This window comes from Branchiostoma lanceolatum, chromosome 2, assembly GCF_035083965.1.
Source record: "Branchiostoma lanceolatum isolate klBraLanc5 chromosome 2, klBraLanc5.hap2, whole genome shotgun sequence".
NCBI classification, from domain to species: Eukaryota; Metazoa; Chordata; class Leptocardii; order Amphioxiformes; family Branchiostomatidae; genus Branchiostoma; species Branchiostoma lanceolatum.
The window spans coordinates 4,707,359-4,730,380 of NC_089723.1; the positions used below are offsets into that span (position 1 = coordinate 4,707,359).

At 42.4% G+C, this 23,022-nt stretch overlaps 2 protein-coding genes across 2 annotated transcripts in view; one reads left to right on the forward strand and one right to left on the reverse strand.

Annotated features, from left to right (window-relative positions):
• Positions 1 to 23,022, reverse strand: part of LOC136426534 (uncharacterized) — a 30,673-nt gene that overhangs the window by 1,570 nt on the left and 6,081 nt on the right. Inside the window, exons 2-17 of the mRNA XM_066415199.1 lie at positions 17,938 to 18,057; positions 10,086 to 10,214; positions 9,479 to 9,667; positions 9,253 to 9,352; positions 8,799 to 8,956; positions 7,990 to 8,145; positions 7,126 to 7,413; positions 6,731 to 6,967; positions 6,604 to 6,669; positions 6,428 to 6,520; positions 6,277 to 6,360; positions 6,031 to 6,212; positions 2,941 to 3,077; positions 2,292 to 2,374; positions 1,863 to 2,004; positions 1,268 to 1,454 (exon numbers count right to left, since the gene is read on the reverse strand). Coding sequence (XP_066271296.1) covers positions 1,268 to 1,454; positions 1,863 to 2,004; positions 2,292 to 2,374; positions 2,941 to 3,077; positions 6,031 to 6,212; positions 6,277 to 6,360; positions 6,428 to 6,520; positions 6,604 to 6,669; positions 6,731 to 6,967; positions 7,126 to 7,413; positions 7,990 to 8,145; positions 8,799 to 8,956; positions 9,253 to 9,352; positions 9,479 to 9,667; positions 10,086 to 10,214; positions 17,938 to 18,057 — 2,351 coding nt within the window. The remainder of the gene's footprint in view (positions 1 to 1,267; positions 1,455 to 1,862; positions 2,005 to 2,291; positions 2,375 to 2,940; positions 3,078 to 6,030; positions 6,213 to 6,276; positions 6,361 to 6,427; positions 6,521 to 6,603; positions 6,670 to 6,730; positions 6,968 to 7,125; positions 7,414 to 7,989; positions 8,146 to 8,798; positions 8,957 to 9,252; positions 9,353 to 9,478; positions 9,668 to 10,085; positions 10,215 to 17,937; positions 18,058 to 23,022) is intronic.
• LOC136427214 (kelch-like protein 6) lies at positions 11,523 to 15,159 on the forward strand. Its single transcript, XM_066415996.1, has 2 exons — positions 11,523 to 11,673; positions 13,056 to 15,159. Coding segments are annotated over exons 1-2 (1,683 nt in total). The 5' UTR covers positions 11,523 to 11,672; the 3' UTR covers positions 14,738 to 15,159.

Genomic DNA, 23,022 nt, shown 5'->3' on the forward strand with positions numbered 1-23,022 from the left:
TTGTGTGCTTTCTTGTCTTTTTGGTCATACCTGTACGTTTTGAATAATATTCCCATTATAAAGTCAAGGGTAACACAAATCCAGTTTAGGAAGCAGCGACGCTGCCAGCGTGCCGCGGCCGGGTCTAGTGAGAGGGGGACTTTAATCTACATTTGAGAATGACTTAATTCCTTTGTATATTTTGATGAAGGTTAGACATCCATGCCAGGTAATAAGATACGTTAAGTAACAGACAGTTACATCAACGCCATTCAGGCTACTTTTGCGTCTGCAATGTTCATACATAGAGGATTGAATTGTGTTGAATCAATGAGTCTCTATCAAAATTTGATACTTCGATCGAACGAGTCTCAAAGTCTTGAGGGGACATGTTACAGGTCGGCTGTAACAAGGTCGTCAAAAAAATGTCAAGGATTCTAATTATTTCAAACCATTGTTGTTAGGCCATGTTGATTTGATTATATGGATGACATCCTCTGGGAATCCCAAAACTGATGCGGCGTGCGACCAAAAAAGTTGCCTTCATCATGAAATCTAGGTAAGTGGTCAGGAAGGTTGAACAAACTAATAAGCATATATGGTCTACCGGATAATTCTTTTTCTTTCGCATTTTCTTCTTTGACTTTGGATTCTGATTTGGCATACTACAATATTGCTATTCGTATTTCGAAATATTTTTGATGCTATTCACGGAATATATTTGCTCTTTTGCAGCTCCTTTATGCGATTTACAGCATAATCCAAAACTCTTTCCTTTTATCTTTTTGGCGACGCCCCAGGGGTGAGCCTATTTTTTCATTTTTGGAAACGGACGAAAATTGATGCGCCGGCGGATGCCATCCGCCTAATCAAATCAGTTTGGCCTAACACATAAGATTTTCGGTGTACAAATATCTGACAGGTTGTAGAGCTACTATATGGCCTCCGTCGGTCAGTATTGACCATGGTAAAATCCTAATTCACACAACAGCCCTACAGCATCGACTATGGCTAAACAGCCCTATACGAGAATGGCAGTCTCTGTCGGCAACAAATATCGAGGCTTGCAATTGATTCCTGTAAACGTACTGTAAATGCATTTAAGTTCGCGTGGTTTTTATTTCGCGCTAAGGTGAAACTTTTGTCAGCGTTAAAGTCACATACTGCTACAGTACTGGACCAAAAATGTTCGCGGCCGTGGTCATAAGTTTGCTGTGAAATGGTAGTCGCGAAAACCGCGAACATAAAACCACCGCGAACATGTCTGCATTTGCAGTATTTGCGTTACCCTGGCGACGTGACGACTCCAGAGGTGTCGTTCAGGACTCCTCCGCATGAGGGCTCTTCTACCGCTCCCAGCACCTTGTAGGTAAAGCGGAATCCTTTGGCGTTGAAGGTGGCGTCACTGACAAACCGAACCTCAAGCATGTCGTCTGAACTGTCCGAGCCCGGGTTCGTGTTGCCACAGTATATACCTGCACAGCAACCATGCGTTTTATGTTGATGAAGGTTAGATATCCATGTAATAAGGTACACAATACAAATGTCTCTCAAGCAACTACATACGTTTTCTAAACGTTAGACGTCTAAGGAATGAGAGGTCACGCTTTACCTCTCTATCTCTTTATCTATCTATCTATATCTTTTCTTTTATTTACTTAACTTTATGCATATGTAATCCAGACACAAAACTCACTGTTTATGCCTTAACTGTTAGTGTAACAAGCTCCAATTGTTACAAAAGCGATATGTGGTTTTTACAAGCCAGCTACAATGGGAGCCTTTGACAACTGGAGATGAATTCTATGTGTAAAAAGTACTCTGGATCCAAATACATGAAATCAATTATCATGCCTTTTTTTCAAGTAATTGTCATTGCCTACCTAGTGATTCTCCAGAGGAGAGAATCTCCACGTAGTCGTACCGACACGTGCCAAAAGCGCCCCCTGCCGGCTGCTCCAGTTCGAAGTCCATGAACGTGACGCTTGCGAGCCCGCCTCGTGCCTCGATCACCCAGGTACAGTCCTGGGAACGAGTCAGAACGACATATTTGGGCGTTTTCTACCGTGGCGTCTATGATGACGTAATGTGGGGCCCGCCATTTTGGTGGGTTAAACTTAAAGAGGAGTCATTATGCGTGAGATTTTTCCTACTGTTCCGTATCATGTTTCTTGGTCGTATCCTTTCTGCACTTTTTCTCATGTACCCCCCTCTCCCTGATTCATTCTTTACAATAGTGTCCTATTTGTTTTGGACATAGGGCTTTTTTAGTGAAATTAAAGTAGCTTTATGTTGAGTCTGTAAGAACCTACCTGGTTGTGTAAGTAGTAGTTAGGGTAGCCGTGTGACGTCACTTCGCCCCCTGAGCCGGTCAAGGTGCCTCCACATAGCTGGCCTTATTTGGGCAGACGTACAATGGGGAGAAATTCAAGTGTCACATCAACAAGGAATCTGTCTTTGAAGTTATACAGACTAGCTTTAGACCCGGGCCCACCCAACCTTCCCATCCTGCCGGTCTCTGGTTACACAATCTTCCGGCTCGTATCATGTCACTCTACAATATTCAGGTAACCACGGACATACTCCGGTACAAACAAACACACAGGGCGAAAACAGTACCTCCGTTTTCACGGAGGTAAAAAGTATGTAAACGGTTTGCAGGGGGGGTGCTATACATGTAAATTACTAAAAGTTGCTTCTCGTTACAGCGATCGCCATATTCAATAAATTAGTTGACGCCGATGTAGATATGATACGTACAAAAACGATGTAGTCCACATTAAGACAGCTAACTTTAAAAGCTATACTAGTATTATCTTTAGCACTGACGCAAAAGTGATGGTGTTTAACGGTAATGTATCTGATGCGGAATTCAACGTTGTGTTGGCCTGTATGCAACCCTATTTATTTTTAAGTTTGAAACGTAGTTGCTGTAGAAAAGAGGCTAGACTAAGTACGTACCCAAAGATGGGGCGATCATTTGCAGCACAAGAAGTACAAGGAAGTTCAGCATGGTTGTAGCTGTGTTACGTCTGTCCATATGGCTAAGTGCTTGACCAGGTGTGGTAAGGAAAGGTGAGAACCTTCCAGGTGCGAACCTGTACGGGATGTTTACTCATCCTGACCCTGGCTTGTGCATGCCCCGACACTGTGCGAGAATTACGTGTCCTGGCGTGTATTTGTCGGAGTATGTTTAAATTCCATACGCTGATCTAAGGGCCCTTGTGCGTATATTCAAGTGCGCGTGAGTTGCGCATTAACATTTTTTGGTTTAAGTAAGGTTTGCGGGGGAAAAGTTGTTTTCTACTTTGACCCACCGTTGTGCAGCCAAGTGATCGAACCTAAGAAATCACTTCTTCGGCTGCAAACTTAACCTAAACCAAAAACATATTAATACGTAACCCATGCGGACTTGTATATACGCACATGTGTGACAGGGGCTTAAGTAACTGATTGCAAGTAACTAAGTTTACATTTGGCGTTTATACGTCGATGAAGGTTAGACATCCAAGTAATAAGATACGCAAATTAACAGTTACTCAAGCAACTGGGTGCTTTTGGAAACGGTTTCACTAATTCATGGTTAAATACTTGTTGAACTACAGATCTTTCTCAGTGTCGCTGACGAAATGTAATTGATGCTATCTAATAAACTTTTGACCGTTTCCAAAAATCTAGAAGGGAGATATATGGGTTTCATTAGATAATAAAAGATACTTTCTTTGTAAATATGAAGAAGTGGTAACAACTACTAGCCAAACTACAGAAACGAGTACACACTTTATTGTAAAATGAACACCTTTATTGCGCAATCCATACCAAAAAGGTATCCAAATATCAACATAACATTCAACCTGACAATTCACTTCACTGCCTCCAGCCTGTCGTTTTGTATGTCATGATTGTCAAACTTTAATTATCTTTTAAACTATCGACGCCGTCTGTAGCAAGCTGCTAACGTTACATGTAGTCTGTATAACGCAAACTCCAGCTGTCCGGGGGGTTGCGAGGCGGTTACAGGCCGGCGAGCGGTCACAGGAGGCTTGATTGAATTCAGGCTAGCAAGCTGCTATTCTAACTAAATGTTGAATTTTGGATTCTTGACTAAAAAAACAGTACATATGATATATTAATATAGGGTGCTGCTAAGTGATATGCCTTGATACAAGACAAAACAATACTACATGTGACGAAAATAAAAATCAACGTAGCTAGTACAAATAAATCCACATATTCCTTTCAATTTGGAAATATACATGTACATACTATTAGAGAGATATACAGACGACTTCTGTCCATTGTAACCATTTTGGCACAGAAAATTATATATTTCCGACTATTTTGCTCCTGTTCCTGTTGATATGAGTCTATTTTGTCTCTTTTTTGTGGTGCAAGAGAAGAAGGGAAGATGTGAGCTATCAATATTTTTCCTAGCGAGCGGTTGGCCTCCAGACCTTGGTGGAGTTCAGTCTTTGTGTTGTGGTGGCGGGTCTGACGTCACTCGGAATAGGTTATGCGGTGCTTTGTTGGCCGGGATGTCTGTAAAGTAAAACATAAAGAGATAAACAAGCTGCAGTTACCGAGTTTTCAAGTCTTTGTCCCAATGCCAAACAAACCACAAAAGTTCATAGTATTTATTAGGGATTACAGCTTGTGCTCCTTAAGGGCATCAGTGCAACAGTTGAAAAACAGAAACACCCCTTTTCTCAAATTCTACAACCAACTTTTTTCCAGCAACTGACTTGAACTTAGGCTACGTCTTATAAAAGTTTAGACAACTTCTCTAACCGACGGTGATACCAATGGTTTTTGTACATTTCTGTGGCATCTGTGATGCCATCTCGTACGTTTCAATGGACAAGGTCTCCTATCAAAGTGTAGAGCTTCAAGATGGCATCAGTGCAACTTTTTCAAACAGAATACCCTTTCCCCAACCTCTACAACCTTTTTAAACTTTTTCCAGCAACCGATTTGAACGGAGGCTACGTCCTTTAATTAACACCCTCCACCATGTCCCACTACTCGTTTTACCGCGATTGTGAGAACTATACTTTCTTTCTTAATTTCTGTGGTATTTGCGGTGCCATTTCTTACGTTTAGTAGACAAAGCCTCCGATCATACTGTTGTGGTGTAGATTTAGGATGGTAGTTCGTCCATCTCCACACCGGCGTATCGCCCTTTATGTTGTTCCCCTACAGGACTACAATACTCATTGGTTAGTAGGTTTGTGGAACGTAGAATTTAAAGATAGTTCAAGTCAATATGTTATCATAATTTTATGATCTAAGCCCAGGGATCCAACGATTGAATTTTAAGAATTCTCGTCCCTACCTCTGGAACTGCAACTTTTAATGTTTTACGGAAATTCTGTTAGCATTATTTTTAGGAGTTATGTGTAGCTTTTGCTTCCGAAATGAAAGTCTTCGGCTTCCTTTAACTTTCTTTTGCAACTATGTATTGTTAAGTTTATTGACATATTTCAGCTAGTTCAACGTATACCTATATAATTACGATATAGTGTTGAAAATACCTGTGTTTCACTTCAGTGATTCCTAAAAAAAGGAGAAAGTGGAATCCCTGCCTACATTTTTTTCAGGACCGTAACCGGAAACACCACATTAATCTTTTTGCGCCTTATTATATCCTTACTCTTGCACACTGCATATTACTGTTATTGTCCATGTCAGTACCTCAGTTCCATTCGTACTATTTGTATTTGTGAGCCACAGGCTTGGTAGTTGGGCAGCCCAAGCTGTGCGTGCTGAACAGCCAAACCATTAGATAAACAAGACCATAGCAAGTCCAGGTGAAAAGATACAAAAAACAGAAGTTCTGCTGCAGTACCAAGGTCACGTACCAGGGGCCCAAAATCGATCTTGACCTTTGTCTTCCTAACATCTACCCACATACCAAATATCATCATAATCCATCCAGAGGTCATTGACTTATGCTGACTACAACAGTCCGGAAAGACAAACACACAGACAGACAGACACATAGACACGCACAAAACTACATCTCCATTTTTCATGGAGATAATAAATACGAACCTTTTAACAGCAGCGATGTATATGACGAGCGCCACGTGACAGAGGACGACCAGCACCCCCAGCACGACGGACGAGCCGATGTTAAACAGCCGCGCCACGTCCTTATTCGTGATGACGGACATGGTGGTGTGCAGGATCACGATCAGACCTTGGACCGTCAGGACAGCAAGGATGTAGATGTCCTGGAGATGGAAAACATTGGAAGTAGTATGAACAAAGGATCAAGAATTTTAAGAGCCGCGCCACGTGCTTGTTCGTGATGACGGACATGGTGGTGTGCAGGATCACGATCAGACCTTGTACCGTCAGCACAGCCAGGATGTAGATGTCCTGGTGATGGAAATAAACATGGGAAGTAGTTTGAGCAAAGGATCAAGAATTTTAAGAGCCGCGCCACGTGCTTGTTCGTGATGACGGACATGGTGGTATGGAGGATCACGATCAGGCCCTGTACCGTCAGCACAGCCAGGATGACATGGATGTAGATATACTGGAGATAAAAATACATCGGAAGAAGTATGAGCAAAGGATCAAGAATTTTGAAGAGCCGCGCCACGTCCTTGTTCTGATGACGGACATGGTGGTGTGCAGGATCACGATCAGACCTTGTACCGTCAGGACAGCCAGGATGTAGATGTCCTGGAGATGGAAACATTGGAAGAAGTATGAGCAAAGGATCAAGAATTTTGAAGAGCCGTGCCACGTCCGTGTTCGTGATGACGGACATGGTGGTATGGAGGATCACGATCAGGCCCTGTACCGTCAGCACAGCCAGGATGTAGATGTCCTGCGGACGGAAATACATTGGAAGTAGTATGAGCAAAGGATCAAGAATTTTGAAGAGCCGCGCCACGTCCTTGTTCGTGATGACGGACATGGTGGTGTGCAGGATCACGATCAGACCCTGTACCGTCAGAACAGCCAGGATGTAGATGTCCTGGAGATAAAAATACATTGGAAGTAGTATGAGCAAAGGATCATGAATTTTGAAGAGCCGTGCCACGTCCTTGTTCGTGATGACGGACATGGTGGTGTGGAGGATCACGATCAGGCCCTGTACCGTCAGAACAGCCAGGATGTAGATGTCCTGCGGACGGAAAACATTGGAAGAAGTATGAGCAAAGGATCAAGAATTTTGAAGAGCCGCACCACGTCCTTGTTCGTGATGACGGACATGGTGGTGTGCAGGATCACGATCAGACCCTGTACCGTCAGGACAGCCAGGATGTAGATGTCCTGGGGATGGAAACATTGGAAGAAGTATGAGCAAAGGATCAAGAATTTTAAGAGCCGCGCCACGTCCTTGTTCGTGATGACGGACATGGTGGTGTGCAGGATCACGATCAGACCCTGTACCGTCAGGACAGCCAGGATGTAGATGTCCTGGGGATGGAAACATTGGAAGAAGTATGAGCAAAGGATCAAGAATTTTGAAGAGCCGCGCCACGTGCTTGTTCGTGATGACGGACATGGTGGTGTGAAGGATCACGATCAGGCCTTGTACCGTCAGGACTGCCAGGATGTAGATGTCCTGCGGATGGGAATATTGAGATCAGTATACATCGTTGATTCAGAGAATTTAAGTCTTACCTCTTTGCATCTAATGGACATTTTGGGTTGTTACATCATTTTTTTCGAAGTAGGCACTTGAGCATTTTGGGATGCGATGTTTGTTTTCCAGCAGATTGAAAAAAAAACAGGAAACAGGTACAACTCTACTTTTTCCCCGCATAGGGGAATACGATAATGACAGATAACCCTGGATGTGATATGCAGCTGGTGACAAATCAGCACTAAGGACAGAACCGACGGGATTATATACATGTATAAGGGGGTTCACACATGTCTGCCTGCTACTTACCAGTAGTGTTTGGTAGGATATGGTGGGACGTCTCTTCACTAACTTGTTTGTTTGTTTGTTTGTTTGTTTGTTTGTTTATTTTTCTGTATGGAACTTACCAGTAGCGTTAGGTATGAGATTGTGGGGAGTCTCTGCGCCAGGACCAGCTTGAAGGCGACTGACGTCAGCAGCAGGGTGAGCGTGACGTCCAGCCGGCTCTCCAGCGCGCCCGTGTCCAGCGCGAAGGACGAGAACGTCAGCAGCAGGATCAGGAACTGGGAACGAGAACAAAGGGCGGGAAAATACGTTATCAACTTTAAAAGCCACCTGTAGTACTTTAGTCTGTTTATCTGTTCAGTTTCAAAATGTGCCTGATACTGCAGTCGAGCGGAGATGTCCCTATAGTTCAACTGGTAGCAGTGTCACAGTTGAGCTGCTGGTTCCAATTACTTGCTAAATGGGAGACCCGGGTTCAATCCGGGGTCAGGACATATCGGTTGGGGCTGTCCCCGTCTTTCAGAAGGGACGTAAAATGGGGGATTCGTGCTTGAGGAAGTGCCTCAAGCACGTTAAAGAGGAAGGGCTCTCTGTAAAAAAATACTCTGCTACTGAAACAGCAAGGAAACTTGCTACCCTATGTGTCACTAGAACTTAGAAGCTACAAGAGTCTGGACGAACTGATGACCCTTATATAATAAGAACGGGTGGTGCATTTGCGGGGTTCTAAATTTAAGATGCCGCTACAGTGCTCATGGGCCGAAACTGAGATGCCGCCATATCCAGATTTGTGCAGAATGTGTTCAATTACATGTATGCCAAATTTTGTGCTTTTAGGCAAATTTGCACAATCCAGCTAATTTTTCTGGACTACCTGGCACAAAATGACGCACAAAATAAAAAGTGACGCAAAAAATGAAAAGTGACGCACCATGATGACGAAGATGTTCCAGAAGTAGTACGTCCAGCGGCGCGTGACGTTGATGATGACGTCATATGTGGGGAAGATGGTGTCTGGTCCCGTGATCTCCGTCTCGGTCTTCCCCTGACACGTCATCATGTGGGCGTGAAGGTACCACTCGTCTCCCCCTGGGATGAAAGAGAGAGCGTTTATTTGCATATTCTCGCGAGGTTTTGTCAGATTTTGCGAGAGTTGTGCTGCCATTGGCACTGTTTCCTTACAGCTGACAATGGTCAGAGCTCGAATCCTTGAAAAATTCAAACACAAGGCGAAACTAGTGGTGTGGGCTCGAATAAAGGTGTAAAAGGGAACTATGCGGCTAGAGCGTCTTTTCCGAAGCTATGACGTGTGTGCGGTTGGCTTAAGGTTATCAACTACTATTTGCCTGCTAATAACATTCTGCTCGACAAAACTAAAGACTAACCTGAGAACGTTGAAGTGCTGATCGCGTCCTTCTCGTCCAAATATGGGCATAAGATCATATGTGTGTCCGACCAATCAGACATCAGCTCGATCTTCAGTTCCTGGAACATAACGTCTAAATATGGGCATTGGGTGTTTACATGTGCAAGGTATGCTGTTTCAAGTCGAGGAGGCTACACAGATCCACGTATTAAGTCAGTAAGTTCAAGGTCATTGAAAACACTTACCTGGTGGTCGAACGGGAAGTTGAAGAGCTGCATGGCGACCTTGAACTTGCCCTTGATGTGCATGGTGAGGCGGACCCAGGGCTGACCCGAGCTGCCCTTGAAGAACACCCGCTGCTTCTCCAGTCTGTCTATCGACACGGCGTTAAAGAAGACGATACGGGGGTCCCACTGGTCATCCCAGTGGATGTCCTGGAGTGGAAAAGAGATAGATTTCAGCTGTATGCATCTCCTTTTTACACAGCATATATATCTTAGTACACATGTACAGCTAAAACGTTGTTCTAACATGATGAATAAACCACTGTAATCAGGTCGCACCAACTATCACTTAACAGAGACGTAGGCGGTCTAGTCTGACAAACTATATCGTTACTCAAACACATCCATACACACATGTATATATGTCGACCAGCCTCTCCAGCTTTGACCTGCCACTTGCTACATAATAAAATCGAACACCACGGGGTGTCTGCTACTTTACCGGTAACCATGGTGACAGCCGTCTGGTCCAGGCCATTAACCTTATTTATTGGAAAGCAGATGAAGAAACGGAGAAAAAAATATGTTTCCCTTTCGTGAAGGTAAAAATAACGAGTTTCCGTTTTACCTCGGCTGTGGCTCCGTTGAGCTGTGGCTCCTCCCAGAACGCCTCCACCACCGCGTCACAGGCGAACTCCTCCTTCAGCGTGTCGATCTGACCAACCTGCACGATGAAACACCGGATGTGCACCGCAACCTGAACACAACAGAGGGCGTTGTTAAGTCAGGCCTAAAAGGACCACACTTACACCACCCCTTCCTTTCATCAACAGCTATCTGCCACACAAAAATCAACTATAGCATGTCCATGACAATAGATTCCAAAACTGGAAGTTCTGCTGCAGTACAAAGGTCACACATCAGGAGGCCCAAATTTGAAGTTGGCCTTCGTCTTCCTAATACCTAACCATATATCAAATGTCATTACAATCCATCAAGAGGTTCTAAAGTTATACTGACCGCAAATATATCCTGAAACACACAGACACACACACACACAGACACGCAAACACCACAAACACACACATACATACATACATACATACACACAAACACACAGACACACACACACACACATACACACACACACACTAATGTATGTAAAATATCAAACCAGGAACACTAAAATACTACTGATTACAGTATATAGATATCATAATATATTATAATCCTATTATATACCAGAACACTATATATTATGCATCAACATACACTATATGCTGGGGTGAGTGAGAAAAAAAGGGGGCGTTGCCAGCAGACAACTGAAGAAGTCAACGTAATAACACAGTTCAGTGATCAAGTAGAGCATGGGTGCGTGAAAGCGCCGATAGGGTTACGTGTTTAGTACTGTAAATGCAGAAATGTTCGCGGTGGTTTTATGTTTGCGGTTTTCGCGGCGACCATTTCACCGCGAACTTAAAACCACCGCGAACACTTTTGTCCAATACTGTAGCAGTATGTGACTATAGCGCTGCCGCGAAATTAAAACCACCGCGAAAATTCCATTTTCCCCTTAGCGCGAAATAAAACCACGCAAAGTTAAATATATTTACAGTATTCAGAGTGGCTGTTTACGTAGCTATAGATTCCTTTTATCTCGTGCACCAGACCAGCTCAGATCGTCACTTCTGTACGATGTATTTGTCTTTCTGTCGACTTGCCTGCTCTAGAAATAAACCATGACTCAAATTCCAGAACACTGCTTCCTGGCAAAATGAAGGGACAAAACACAATAGACCGATCCTGACTGTCCATCACAATTAGGGGTTACACCAAGGAGAGCATGTCAATCAAATAGTTGCATTGTTTTATCTTTAAATTTTGCATTTCTACATTTTTGACGGAGGTGAGTGGGGCTATGGGATCTGGCTATAAAGATGAAAAACTTTCTGGAAGAATGTTTGTTTCATCGACCAGATAAGATTGGTTTAGTGGGGCAGTATCATTTTTGAATAACAAAAAATGTGGGCGTGGTCAACAGACAATTTTTGTGAGAGTAGATAAACAGGACATAGGTGTATGAAGCGGTTTGACCTGTTCACAACCCAGGGGGACTCTTAAGTTAGGTGGCATTTTAATTTGTTTTCGAGCACATATTGTCATTTTTGCGTGCTGCATTTGTTTTTTTGTCGACTTGCCTGCTCTAAGAGTTAACAGTAAGTATGTTTCTTATGCTGTCATATTCAAATCAGCACCTGTACTGAAACCTATTGTGGTTAAGGTACTGCTTAAGTTATTTTCGTACTGTTTACGTAAAGTTGTTTACGATGTCATAGTGGGAGAGGAGAGGCACTGAAGTAAGTTAGCAGGCCTGCTCGATTTTCATGTTGGTGTATGTATGTAACGTATCAATTCAGTCTATCGAGTCCTGTAATAATGCTTGAGCTATTAAGGGTTAACTTTGCTATTCATTGAGTAATGAGAAATTGACGGTTTGTGGGGAGAGTACTATTTTCGAACGACCGAAAAAGGGACGTTGTCTGTAAACACTTTGACAAAAGTGAACTTAGATTCATAATAACACAGTTCAGCCGCTTTTCGTTGCGCACCAAATCGTCCTACTGTGTGTGTGTGTGTGTGTGTGTGTCTGTGTGTGTGTGTGAATTTGTGTGTGTGTGAATGTGTGTGTGTGTGTGTGTGTGTGTGTGTGTGTGTGTGTGTGTGTGTGTGTGTGTGTGTGTGTGTGTGTGTGTGTGTGTGCGTGTGCGTGCACAACAACCTGTAAACAACAGGGGGCGTTGCTAAGTCATCGGGTTAATGCGACAGTTTTCTTTTTGGGGGACAGGAAGTGGGCGTTGTCAGCAGACAACGGCGCAAATTTAAAGGTGCGTCCTGCAAGAGGGAATGGTGTTTGTCTCCTTTACATTGTAATTGTCTTGTTATTTCCATGAAAAATGGAAATGTTTTTGGTGCGTTTGTGTGTGTGTGTGTGTGTGTGTGTGTGTGTGTGTGTGTGTGTGTGTGTGTGTGTGTGTGTGTGTGTGTGTGTGTGTGTGTGTGCCTGTTTGTGTTTCCGGACTATTGTCGTCAGCATAATTCAGGAACCTCTGGATGGATTACATTGATATTTGGTATGCGGGGTTGCGAAGTCAAGGTCAATTTTGGACCCCCTGGTATGTGACCTTGGTACTGCAGCAGAACTTATTTTGTATCTTTTGACCTGGACGTGCTATAGTCTTGATTTGTTGGTGGCAGATAGCTTGTGATGTAAGGAAGAAGTGGTGTAGGTTTGGGCCCCCTGTTTGCGATGTGTAAATATCCTGTAATGTCAAACTGATGTAGGTGTCTCGTGCTAGTTTTATATGGAACATTTTGTGTAAGCTTTGATATTATACGTCCTATGGCATTGTGCTGCTGTCCAAACGTGTGACTCATAGACAGGACTCCCAAAATACAGCTAGGAGTACCCGGTAGACAATTGATTTCAAGATGACATAACATTAGATGTTTTCAGAAACAGCCAAATTTTTGCGTGAATGATATAAGGAATTTCATGTTACTGGCACTATTAAGTTTCAATTTCCCTGTTTTTGTCCAGTGATGGACTCGGATGCCATCCCGGAGACGCATGCGCCGTGGTTCTTCACACGGCTACAGGCGGCCAGAACAGAGGGACACCTGTATGACGTCACCCTGTGTGCCGAACGAACGGAGATCCCTTGTCACCGCTTCATTCTGCTGGCCCTCTCGGACTACTTCAGGGCCATGTTCTGTGGAGGCCTCGCTGACAGTGCGAAGGAGAAGGTAAAGATAGGAGGGGTGAGTGCAGAGGCGTTACAACTGTTGGTGGACTTTGCTTACACATGTGAAATCACCATCACTAGTGACAATGTTCAGCAACTGTACGAAGCAGCCAACATGCTGCAAGTGGAGCCAGTCGAAGAAGACTGTCGAAAATTTCTCACTGACCGCTTGATCTCGAACCCTGAGACATGTTTGGGAACACTGATACTAGCAGACAAGTTGTCGTGTTCACATTTGTATGAGTTGGCGAGAAGCTGTGCCTTGAAGAGTTTTGCAAGCGTGTGTATGACTGAGGAGTTTCTTCATCTACCAGTAGACTACTTGAAAACGTATCTCTCAGATGATGGCCTTCATGCGAAGAAAGAGGAAGAAGTGCTGGATGCAATCATGCTTTGGGTAAAACATGATCTCGAAGAAAGGCAAAGATACCTCAAGGAGCTTATCGAGTGCGTCCGTTTCTCAAACGTGGACCCAAACTATCTTGAGGACATTATGAAGACTGACAAGGTGTTTGCTGGCGTCCCCGGAATCGAGGAACTGATAAAGAATCAGTCAAAATCTCGCCACATTCAAGAACAAGAGATTCTGCTCATTGGCGGTTTGATAAAAACACGGCGGGGGTACGCCGTAAACCGGAACATGTACAGACTTGACCTACACTTTGACTGCATTGACCACGAGCCGTTGCCGCCTCCTCTACAGAACAACATGCGAAGCGCAGCTTGCGTTGTAAACAATGACGTGATTGTCACGGGCGGTCAGAACTCTCTGACTCAAGCATGGAGGTACAGGCCATCGTTGAACTCTTGGAAAGAGCTTGCGCCCATGGGGGTAAAAAGACTGAGACATGGCATGGCAGCTCTAAACGGACAGGCGTATGTTGTCGGTGGTGAGAGGAATGACACGGAGCTTCTCAGGCTTGAAGATGTGGAGGTGTACAAAGAGACAACAAACAGTTGGGAAAAAGTAACACCACTCAAACTGGGCGTCAGCAAATTTGGCATAGCAACGTCTTCCGAGAAAATCTACGTATTTGGTGGCGAGAGCCGTAAGACCTCAACTACAACCATCACCACCAACTGCGTTCAGTGCTATGACCCTACCGAAGATGCGTGGACGTTCGCAACACCATTGCCAGAAAGAGTGCGGTGTATTCGAGCATTCACAGTCAAGGCGAAGATCTATTTGTTTGGCGGACAGTTGAAATGCGTCCTGTGCTACAATCCTCTGACAGACTCTTATGACAAGATAGCTGCTCCATGGATACAACCTTATTATGATGAGTTCGGTGCGACTGTGTGCGGATCTGAGATCTATATTGTCGGTGGTTGTGATAACATGGACTATGACGGTACGACTATCCGTTCCACAGTTCGATACTGTGATGTGAGCAGTGGCATCATAAGCAAGGGTGCTTTAGCAGAGCTACCATTGCCTCTGTATTTACACAACGCTGTAACAGTGCTAAAGCGCTAAACACTCAGTTTATATTGTTTGGTATCGTAAGCACGGGTGCTTTAGCAGAGTTGCCATTGCCCCTGTATTTACACAATACTGTAACAGTACTAAAGCGCTAAACACTCAATTTATATTGTTTGGTATCGTAAGCAAGGGTGCGTTAACAGAGTTACAATTGCCTCTGTATTTACACAACGCTATAACAGTACTAAAGCGCTAAACACTCAATTTATATTGTTTGGTATCGTAAGCAAGGGTGCGTTAACTTAGCAGAGTTACTTTGCTTTCTATTGGGAAAACCGTTGTTAAGCTTTAACCGCTCCCGTGCTCTTACCGCCTGTGCTCAGATCACGCGCGCTCGCGCCAGATTGGACTCTCGCGATAACAGATTCAAAATGGCGCCGGAGTTTGGAAAGGTTTCTATTACCTCTGTATTTACACAACGCATTCGCATTCACAGTCAAGGCGAAGATCTATTTGTTTGGCGGACAGTTGAAATGCGTCCTGTGCTACAATCCTCTGACAGACTTATGACAAGATAGCTGCTCCATGGATACAACCTTATTATGATGAGTTCGGTGCGACTGTGTGCGGATCTGAGATCTATATTGTCGGTGGTTGTGATAACATGGACTATGACGGTACGACTATCCGTTCCACAGTTCGATACTGTGATGTGAGCAGTGGCATCATAAGCAAGGGTGCTTTAGCAGAGCTACCATTGCCTCTGTATTTACACAACGCTGTAACAGTGCTAAAGCGCTAAACACTCAGTTTATATTGTTTGGTATCGTAAGCACGGGTGCTTTAGCAGAGTTGCCATTGCCCCTGTATTTACACAATACTGTAACAGTACTAAAGCGCTAAACACTCAATTTATATTGTTTGGTATCGTAAGCAAGGGTGCGTTAACAGAGTTACAATTGCCTCTGTATTTACACAACGCTATAACAGTACTAAAGCGCTAAACACTCAATTTATATTGTTTGTTATCGTAAGCAAGGGTGCGTTAACTTAGCAGAGTTACTTTGCTTTCTATTGGGAAAACCGTTGTTAAGCTTTAACCGCTCCCGTGCTCTTACCGCCTGTGCTCAGATCACGCGCGCTCGCGCCAGATTGGACTCTCGCGATAACAGATTCAAAATGGCGCCGGAGTTTGGAAAGGTTTCTATTACCTCTGTATTTACACAACGCTGTAACAGTGCTGATGCACTAAACACTCACAAAAAAGGCACCCCTGCATTGTATACATAGGAAAATATATCTAAAAATGTCTAGACGTTAGAAATTCTTCCAATGATTCTAAAAGCTCATGATCCCATACTATACACTCTTGTATCAGGTAGATTAGCCTAATAGAACTGTAGTTAGTACCAGTAGATGCCATACTTTGTACCTTGTACAATTGCTGTAAATTGGACTTAAGTATATATAATGACTAATGAGTTATCACACAGTTGTGGCTTCACATACATGTAGATCTCACTTGTAAATATAAGGTAACAGATACTTTTGTTACCAAGTTGTAACTTGTTATCTCAGGCCATGGGTCTTTTGATACTCACTAGAAAAGGGTGTAGTATGACATTGGATGGAGCATATATATGATTAGGGCAATCACTAAGCTCAGAATTGGCTGTCATAAATTAAGTATAGAAACGGGGAGATTTCAAAAACTTCCTATCGACCAGAGGGTATGTCCATTTTGTCCAGAGGTAGTTGAAGACGAATATCACTTTTTGATGGTATGTCCCAAATATTTTGATATACGTAATTCACTATACTCAATGCTATCGTCGGATCTACCAGGATTTATCTCAATGGACTTGAATAGCAAATTTAAGTACATAATGAAATGTGACAACCCATGCATGGTATACATTGGGAAGTATATCAAAGAATGTCTAGACCTTGGAAACTCCTCCAATGATTGTAAAATCCCATTATCATCCCATACTACTACACCATATTGGATAAGATAGACTGATTAGCCTAATAGAATGTTATCCATGTACCAGTGAATGCCATACTTTGTACCTTGTACAATTGTTGTGCAATAAAGTTATTATGGTGACTTCACAATGTTACTGAATACAAAGCCAGTTGTACCTCACATAAATGTGTATGTGAACTTCACATACACATTTATGTGAGGTACAACTGGCTTTGTATTCAGTAACATTTCTTATAACATTTGCATAAACCGCAAGTGTTGGTAACTAAGGTAACGTTTTTTTACCTACACTTGCGGTAACGTTATATGCAAATGTTATAAGAGATGTTACTAAATTAAACGTTTAACCATATACTGTATATTGTTTTAAAACGCTTGTCAAATAGTTTCATATATCATATATTCACATATATTAAAGATATATTAAAGTTATGCGAGTTTTCAAAATGATTTTGAGTGACCAATGCTTCCACAAGTTAGTAATTTCGTATGTAACGTTACATCATACATGTAGGTTGAAAAACATACCCCTTCTTTTCCATGAAAGTTATCACGAAATTGTCTAGGCGCTTTACATAGCTTGGATTCGCTCCAAGGCGACAGTAAGTGGTCCTGGCACTTACGATATACCTTCAACCCCGCCAGCTAGTTGGCAGGCCGGGTGAATTGGGTTCATATCGACTGTCCCAAGTTCATTACGGGAAATGGCTTGCCCTTCTGTCTGCTCGTTAAATATTCATGCCTGACATAAAGATAGGTTCATCTTATCTGCCGAACTGTCGCTCTTACGGTGGCAGCTGTGGTTAAAGTGTGGCAGGTGGGATAATCGTAGTGGTGCTGCAATATAACAGTTTACTCAATGACACTTTTTAGTGGTTTATTGTAGAATTTTGGGTTTGCGTAGCAAAACCTTTTGTTGGATCTGTTGGCATGTGTGGTGGCCGCCATCTTGATTTTGTGACGTCGCAGGGTAGCCATACCATTTCATTGGGAGGGTTGTTTTGGGGGTCGCTAGCGTTCTCTCTATTTTTTGACAAATCGGCACACAACTATCACACATTCAACTCAAACAAAAAGAAAAAATCAATAACAATTTACATTTATAGAAACACCCCGTAACCACTTAACTAACATAGCAAACCTGAAGTATATGTACCACAAATACTTAACTCTAGTTAAATACTGTTTTAAGAAGGAAATGCCCAACAAGTTGTACATGATGTATCCTGGAAACTACATATATAAGTTGTTGATATATGCTAACCTTCTTTCCGTCCTTCCTCGGGCTGAACTCTGTCTCTTCCTCGACGAATTTCCGCAGCATGGACTGGATCTTCCGCATGCCCTTCGTCACCTCGTTTCCGTCCAGACTGGCGGCCGACATCTATGAGGAAAAAAGACACAGAAAATAGTTGGTTGTTGCACCCCTTGTACTAGAACCTTGTACTAACTTGTACTGCTGTTTTCTTTCAGAAATGCAGACTAGCTGACCACGCTGAAAAATCGAGACGTTGTGATCACACTAAATACTTCTCTTCTTCTCTTCTCTCTCCCATAACTTAGTCAGCCGTTTTACTAAAAACTATTCACAAGTTAACACAACATTGTCTCCAAACGTTTTGAGAATTAGAGTATTGTAAGTAAATGTCTTTGTTGAAAGGGGATGTTAGTCGATAGACATGTTCATAGGTTGCCTACACTTTCGGCTGCGATTTGCCCGTCTCACAGCCAGGCCTATCCAAGGCAGAGTTTTGCCAAATAGAAGTTATTTAAGCAACTGGATATGATATTGGACTGAAAATGGGTTACCAAAATCATATCCAGTTGCTTGAGTAATTGGTATCTGGCGTGTCTATACATGAATGTCTAACCTTTATTGACGTATCAAGGCAGGGTTCGCTGCAAGGTTTCCGCCCTTCGGATGTATATATCCAACTCAAGCTGGTGGGACTGTACGAAAACACGAACCCTCAACCTACAGAGACCGGTGTTTGGTCGTTAATCCCACAAGTGTAGGATTGGGAGCTACCAACATTTGTTGTTCATATGACTTCAGAACTTTCCACGCTAGTGACTCCTACACGTAACTTTGTTTTGACCTTTCATATTTTTGCGATCTCTATTTGTCAATTGTTCCTTTCTTGATATGAATAGGATATAGAGTTAACCAGATTTCTTAACGAAAATAGCCAAAGCATTATTAGTTTGTTCCATTGACCAGTGTGTACACCGTATATTCAAGATTTTTTTCAAGGGTTCTTTTCTATCAGCAGACCAAATGGTCATGTAACAAATGACCTGATTGGTCCACGAGAATACAACGTTGAAATACTGCATGCATGACGTTTAAAACCTCGAGTTGACAGTTTTAAACTTCTTCCAGATATACCAAGCAAACTTCACAAATAGAACGTCCTGTACACCTGTGGTTCCAATTCACCTGTTCAGGAAACAATCAAACATATTTTATATGGCCACCGGGTCATTATTTCCTAACAGATATAGGTTGTGCGCGTAGCCAATCAAAAATAGTTTCTCATGTTGACTGGTAATGTTTGCCTGTTAAAGGACCAGAACAGGATGTGAAACGAACCTTGATTGGTACGATTTACTCTTGGTTTTTGACACCAGGATCTACCGACCCATTTGTTGTGAGGAAAGTCAAGCTCTGACACCCGGAAAGTATCGACCGTCTAGTGTTCATTCGAAACTTACTACCCGTCACATCGGCAGAATATGTATATATATTATTGAATATTCTCACTATTTATAACTTCTGACAATAGAAAGTATTTCAAATTTGATGATTTCTCCCACAAGAACAGACTTCTGCACTCTACAGCGTGCGTCTATCCAAGTACGTGTCATTCTCTACAACATAGAGAAGTACTAAGGGACCCAAAATCATTTCAAGGTCTCAAGAAGACCTATCCACATACCAAGTATCAAGACAATCCATCCAGGCATCCATGGCTTATCGTGCTAACAGACGGAAGGAAAAACACACAAACACACGAACGCTCCCCCCAAAATCGACAGATGCAGAAATTAATCAGCGTTAGTGGGAGAGAACATACTGTAAATGCAGAAATGTTCGCGGGGATTTAATTTCGTGGTAAGGAGAAAATAGAGGGTTCGCGGTGGCTTTGAGTTCGCGTTTGAAACAATAGAAGCACTACGGTCACACAATGGAACGGCTTTTCGCGGTGGGCTTAAGTTCGCGGTAAAGAGTTCACCGCGAAAACTGCGATCATAAAACAACCGCGAACATTTCTGCATTTACAGTATATTAATACCAGACCGTTTAACCTCGCTGCGAGGTCGTTTGCCTGTAACATTGATGTCTATTGACCTGGTCTCCATAGCAACGGGTAAATCTCGTGTCAAGATTGAACGACTTCATTTCGTATTTGTCACGGAAGAGCCACAAGTTTGATAAACAGTTAGGAGAGGGATGTTCTTCGAGTCTGAGTTTTAAATTGCAGGCAAATTACTGTAAATGCAGAAATGTTCGCGGTGGTTTTATGTTCGCGGTGAACTTTCAGCGCGAACTTAAGACTAACGCAACACTTTTGCCCACCTATGACTGAATATCTGAATATCGAAATATGTAAAAGGGTTGTACAAGAAATGTTGGCCACTTGTATGACACAGTAAGCTTTAGTAAGCGTATGTTATGTCACGGATCTTTGTATCACACTTAAAAAAACATTGAAGAAGTTAGCTTTGTCTGGAGTTTATCTTAAAGCCAGTCCCTTTCTGGGCACCGCGTATCTGCTTGGAGAACACGAGTCGCACTAATCGTTAGTAGTCACGGAAGAATCTTACCGTCTATGTTTGGAGCACAGCGACTCAGCCTGTATCACACTTATAAAACCATTGAAAAAGCCAGCTTCGTCGAGAGTTTATTTTAAAAGCTAGATCCTTTCTGGGCACCGCGTATCTGCTTGGAGAAGTCGCACTAATCGTTAGTAATCACGGAAGAATCTTACCGTCTATGTTTGGAGCACAGCGGCTCAAACTGAACGATCAGGAACTTCCCAAAAACGTTCGGAATGGCCGAGACGGATAAGGACCCGTTTGCAAGGCGACTGAAGTACCCGTTTTAGAAGGGGTATACTTATGTTGGTCCCCTCGTTCCCCTGTGGCTCTCGTCCCCAGGGTGTTTGGCGCCCGTCTGGTGTGCCGAAATTAATTGACCTTCTACACTTGGTCTTTTGAAGATGGAGGGAGGTCTGAGTTGAAACGATTGGTTATTCTACAGCATCTGATCATGTTTTCTTTATCTTGATCCGTACATAAATGTTTGTCACAAAGCATCGCGTATGGTGCAAGATTTCATAGCATATGAGTTAAATACATTTGTAAGATGAGAAAAAATGAAGATACCAGAAAATTCGGTTTCATTCGTTTGAATCTTTAACTCCACAAATGTTTTGAAGCAATTTTTTCACACTACCAATCTGAATGATATTTGCAGCTGTGAACTATATAGCTTGAGTGACGTGAGCTGTATTATGAATAGTAATTTTGAATTTCAATCAATCAAGGAAGCAAAATGAATTGTAAATGCAGAAATGGTCACGCTAGTTTTATGTTCGAGGTTTTCGTGGCGACCGTTTCACCGTGAACTTTAAACCACCGCGAACATTTTTGCTCAATACTGTGGTAGTATGTGACTATAGCGCTACGGCGAACTTAAAACCTCCGCGAACTTAGATACATTTAAAGTAATGTCCGTTAGTTTTGGCCGATAATAGGGACCTTGTTCAAACAATGTCATTTTGGTTTTTATTCTAGCCATGTAGATCATGTACTAATTTGTCGTCTGCTACCTGGTTCATATTTTCAGTAAAACATGATTGATATTTGTCGCCGCAAATAGCGAAAACCTGTCACGCATATTTACAGTAATAAGCCGTTCCATATGACCTTTGCCACCTTTGTATGAACACTAATAAAACCGCTCTGAATAATTCTGCTGTCGTCCATTATATGAGGAATATAATATACAATCGTCTGTATGCCAAACGCGTTAACTGTTTTATACATCTAAAGAATGCGGTGAATATGCAACACGACTTTCAAGGTGGCGAAACAAGGTTGAGGTTAATGAAATGTCGTCCCGAATTGTACGAAATAATCGCTAGAGATGACAAAACCAGGCATAACAAAGAACGACAATCGATGGCAATTTCATCTGACATATTTTCCGACCACAGAAAATAAAGCGCACTTTCATATAGCAGAAAATTGCGATGTTCTGTATTATTAATGAGGCGTGGTTATGACAATCAATCCAACGAAACAGGTGTGGATACAAAACACTGTGCATTTAGGTGAGAACAAAACACAGTGTAACATCTACTAACATAATTGCACCAGGGTACATAATTCCGACATTCTGAAATCTGAAAAGATACGTCAATACAAATTTCCAACCCAACGTCCCCCAGTATAATGCACTTCTGTATATCTAAACTGTGCATACCTGGGGGTGTTGCACTAGAGATCTCTCAAACCCACTGTTTTTCAAAGTGGCGGATTTATGTAACCCGGCGGTTAATGAAGGCTATATATATGTGTGTGTTTACAGAACACAGCATATTCAAGTGTATTCATGTTCTAACAAAACACAGTGGTTTCATGTGAAAACTAAACACAGTGTATTCACATGAGAACAAAACGCGGTGTATTCACGTTTTGACAAAACACGCGTTATTTACATGAAAACAAAACACATTGTATTCACGGACTATAAGTAGTAATTTAAAAACACTGGAAAATAACGTCAACACAGGTGGAGGTTCCCCCCTCTTATGTGTATGTTTATGTTTCCGCCGAACAATTCCAATATGAATTCCATTTTCAGTTATTCAGTCTGTCCAACGGTGCGTAGCATGTAAACACGCCTTGATGTATCCACGAGTCGTTGGAGATATTTTCGTCTCCTTTTTATCATTGGGGCATTATGACATGTTCTGGTTAGCTTCCCGTTGTAAATTTGCGATTTCGCAATAAAAAAGCATGTGCAGGGCAGAAATCTTTGACGAATTTTGAATTAAATCAATTTCAAACCAAAACAGGCAACACAAAAGAAGTACAGTTGTGAAAATACTACATAGATTAATATCAATAATATCAAACCAAAACAGGCAACATAAAAGAAGTACACATAGATTAATATCAAACCAAAACAGGCAACATAAAAGAAGTACGGTGGTGAGAATACTACATAGATTAATATGAAACAAAAACAGCAACATAAAAGAAGTACAGTGATGAAAATACTACATATTTACATCGTGAAAGACTTAATTTCATAAAACATTTTCGTTGTCCAAATATG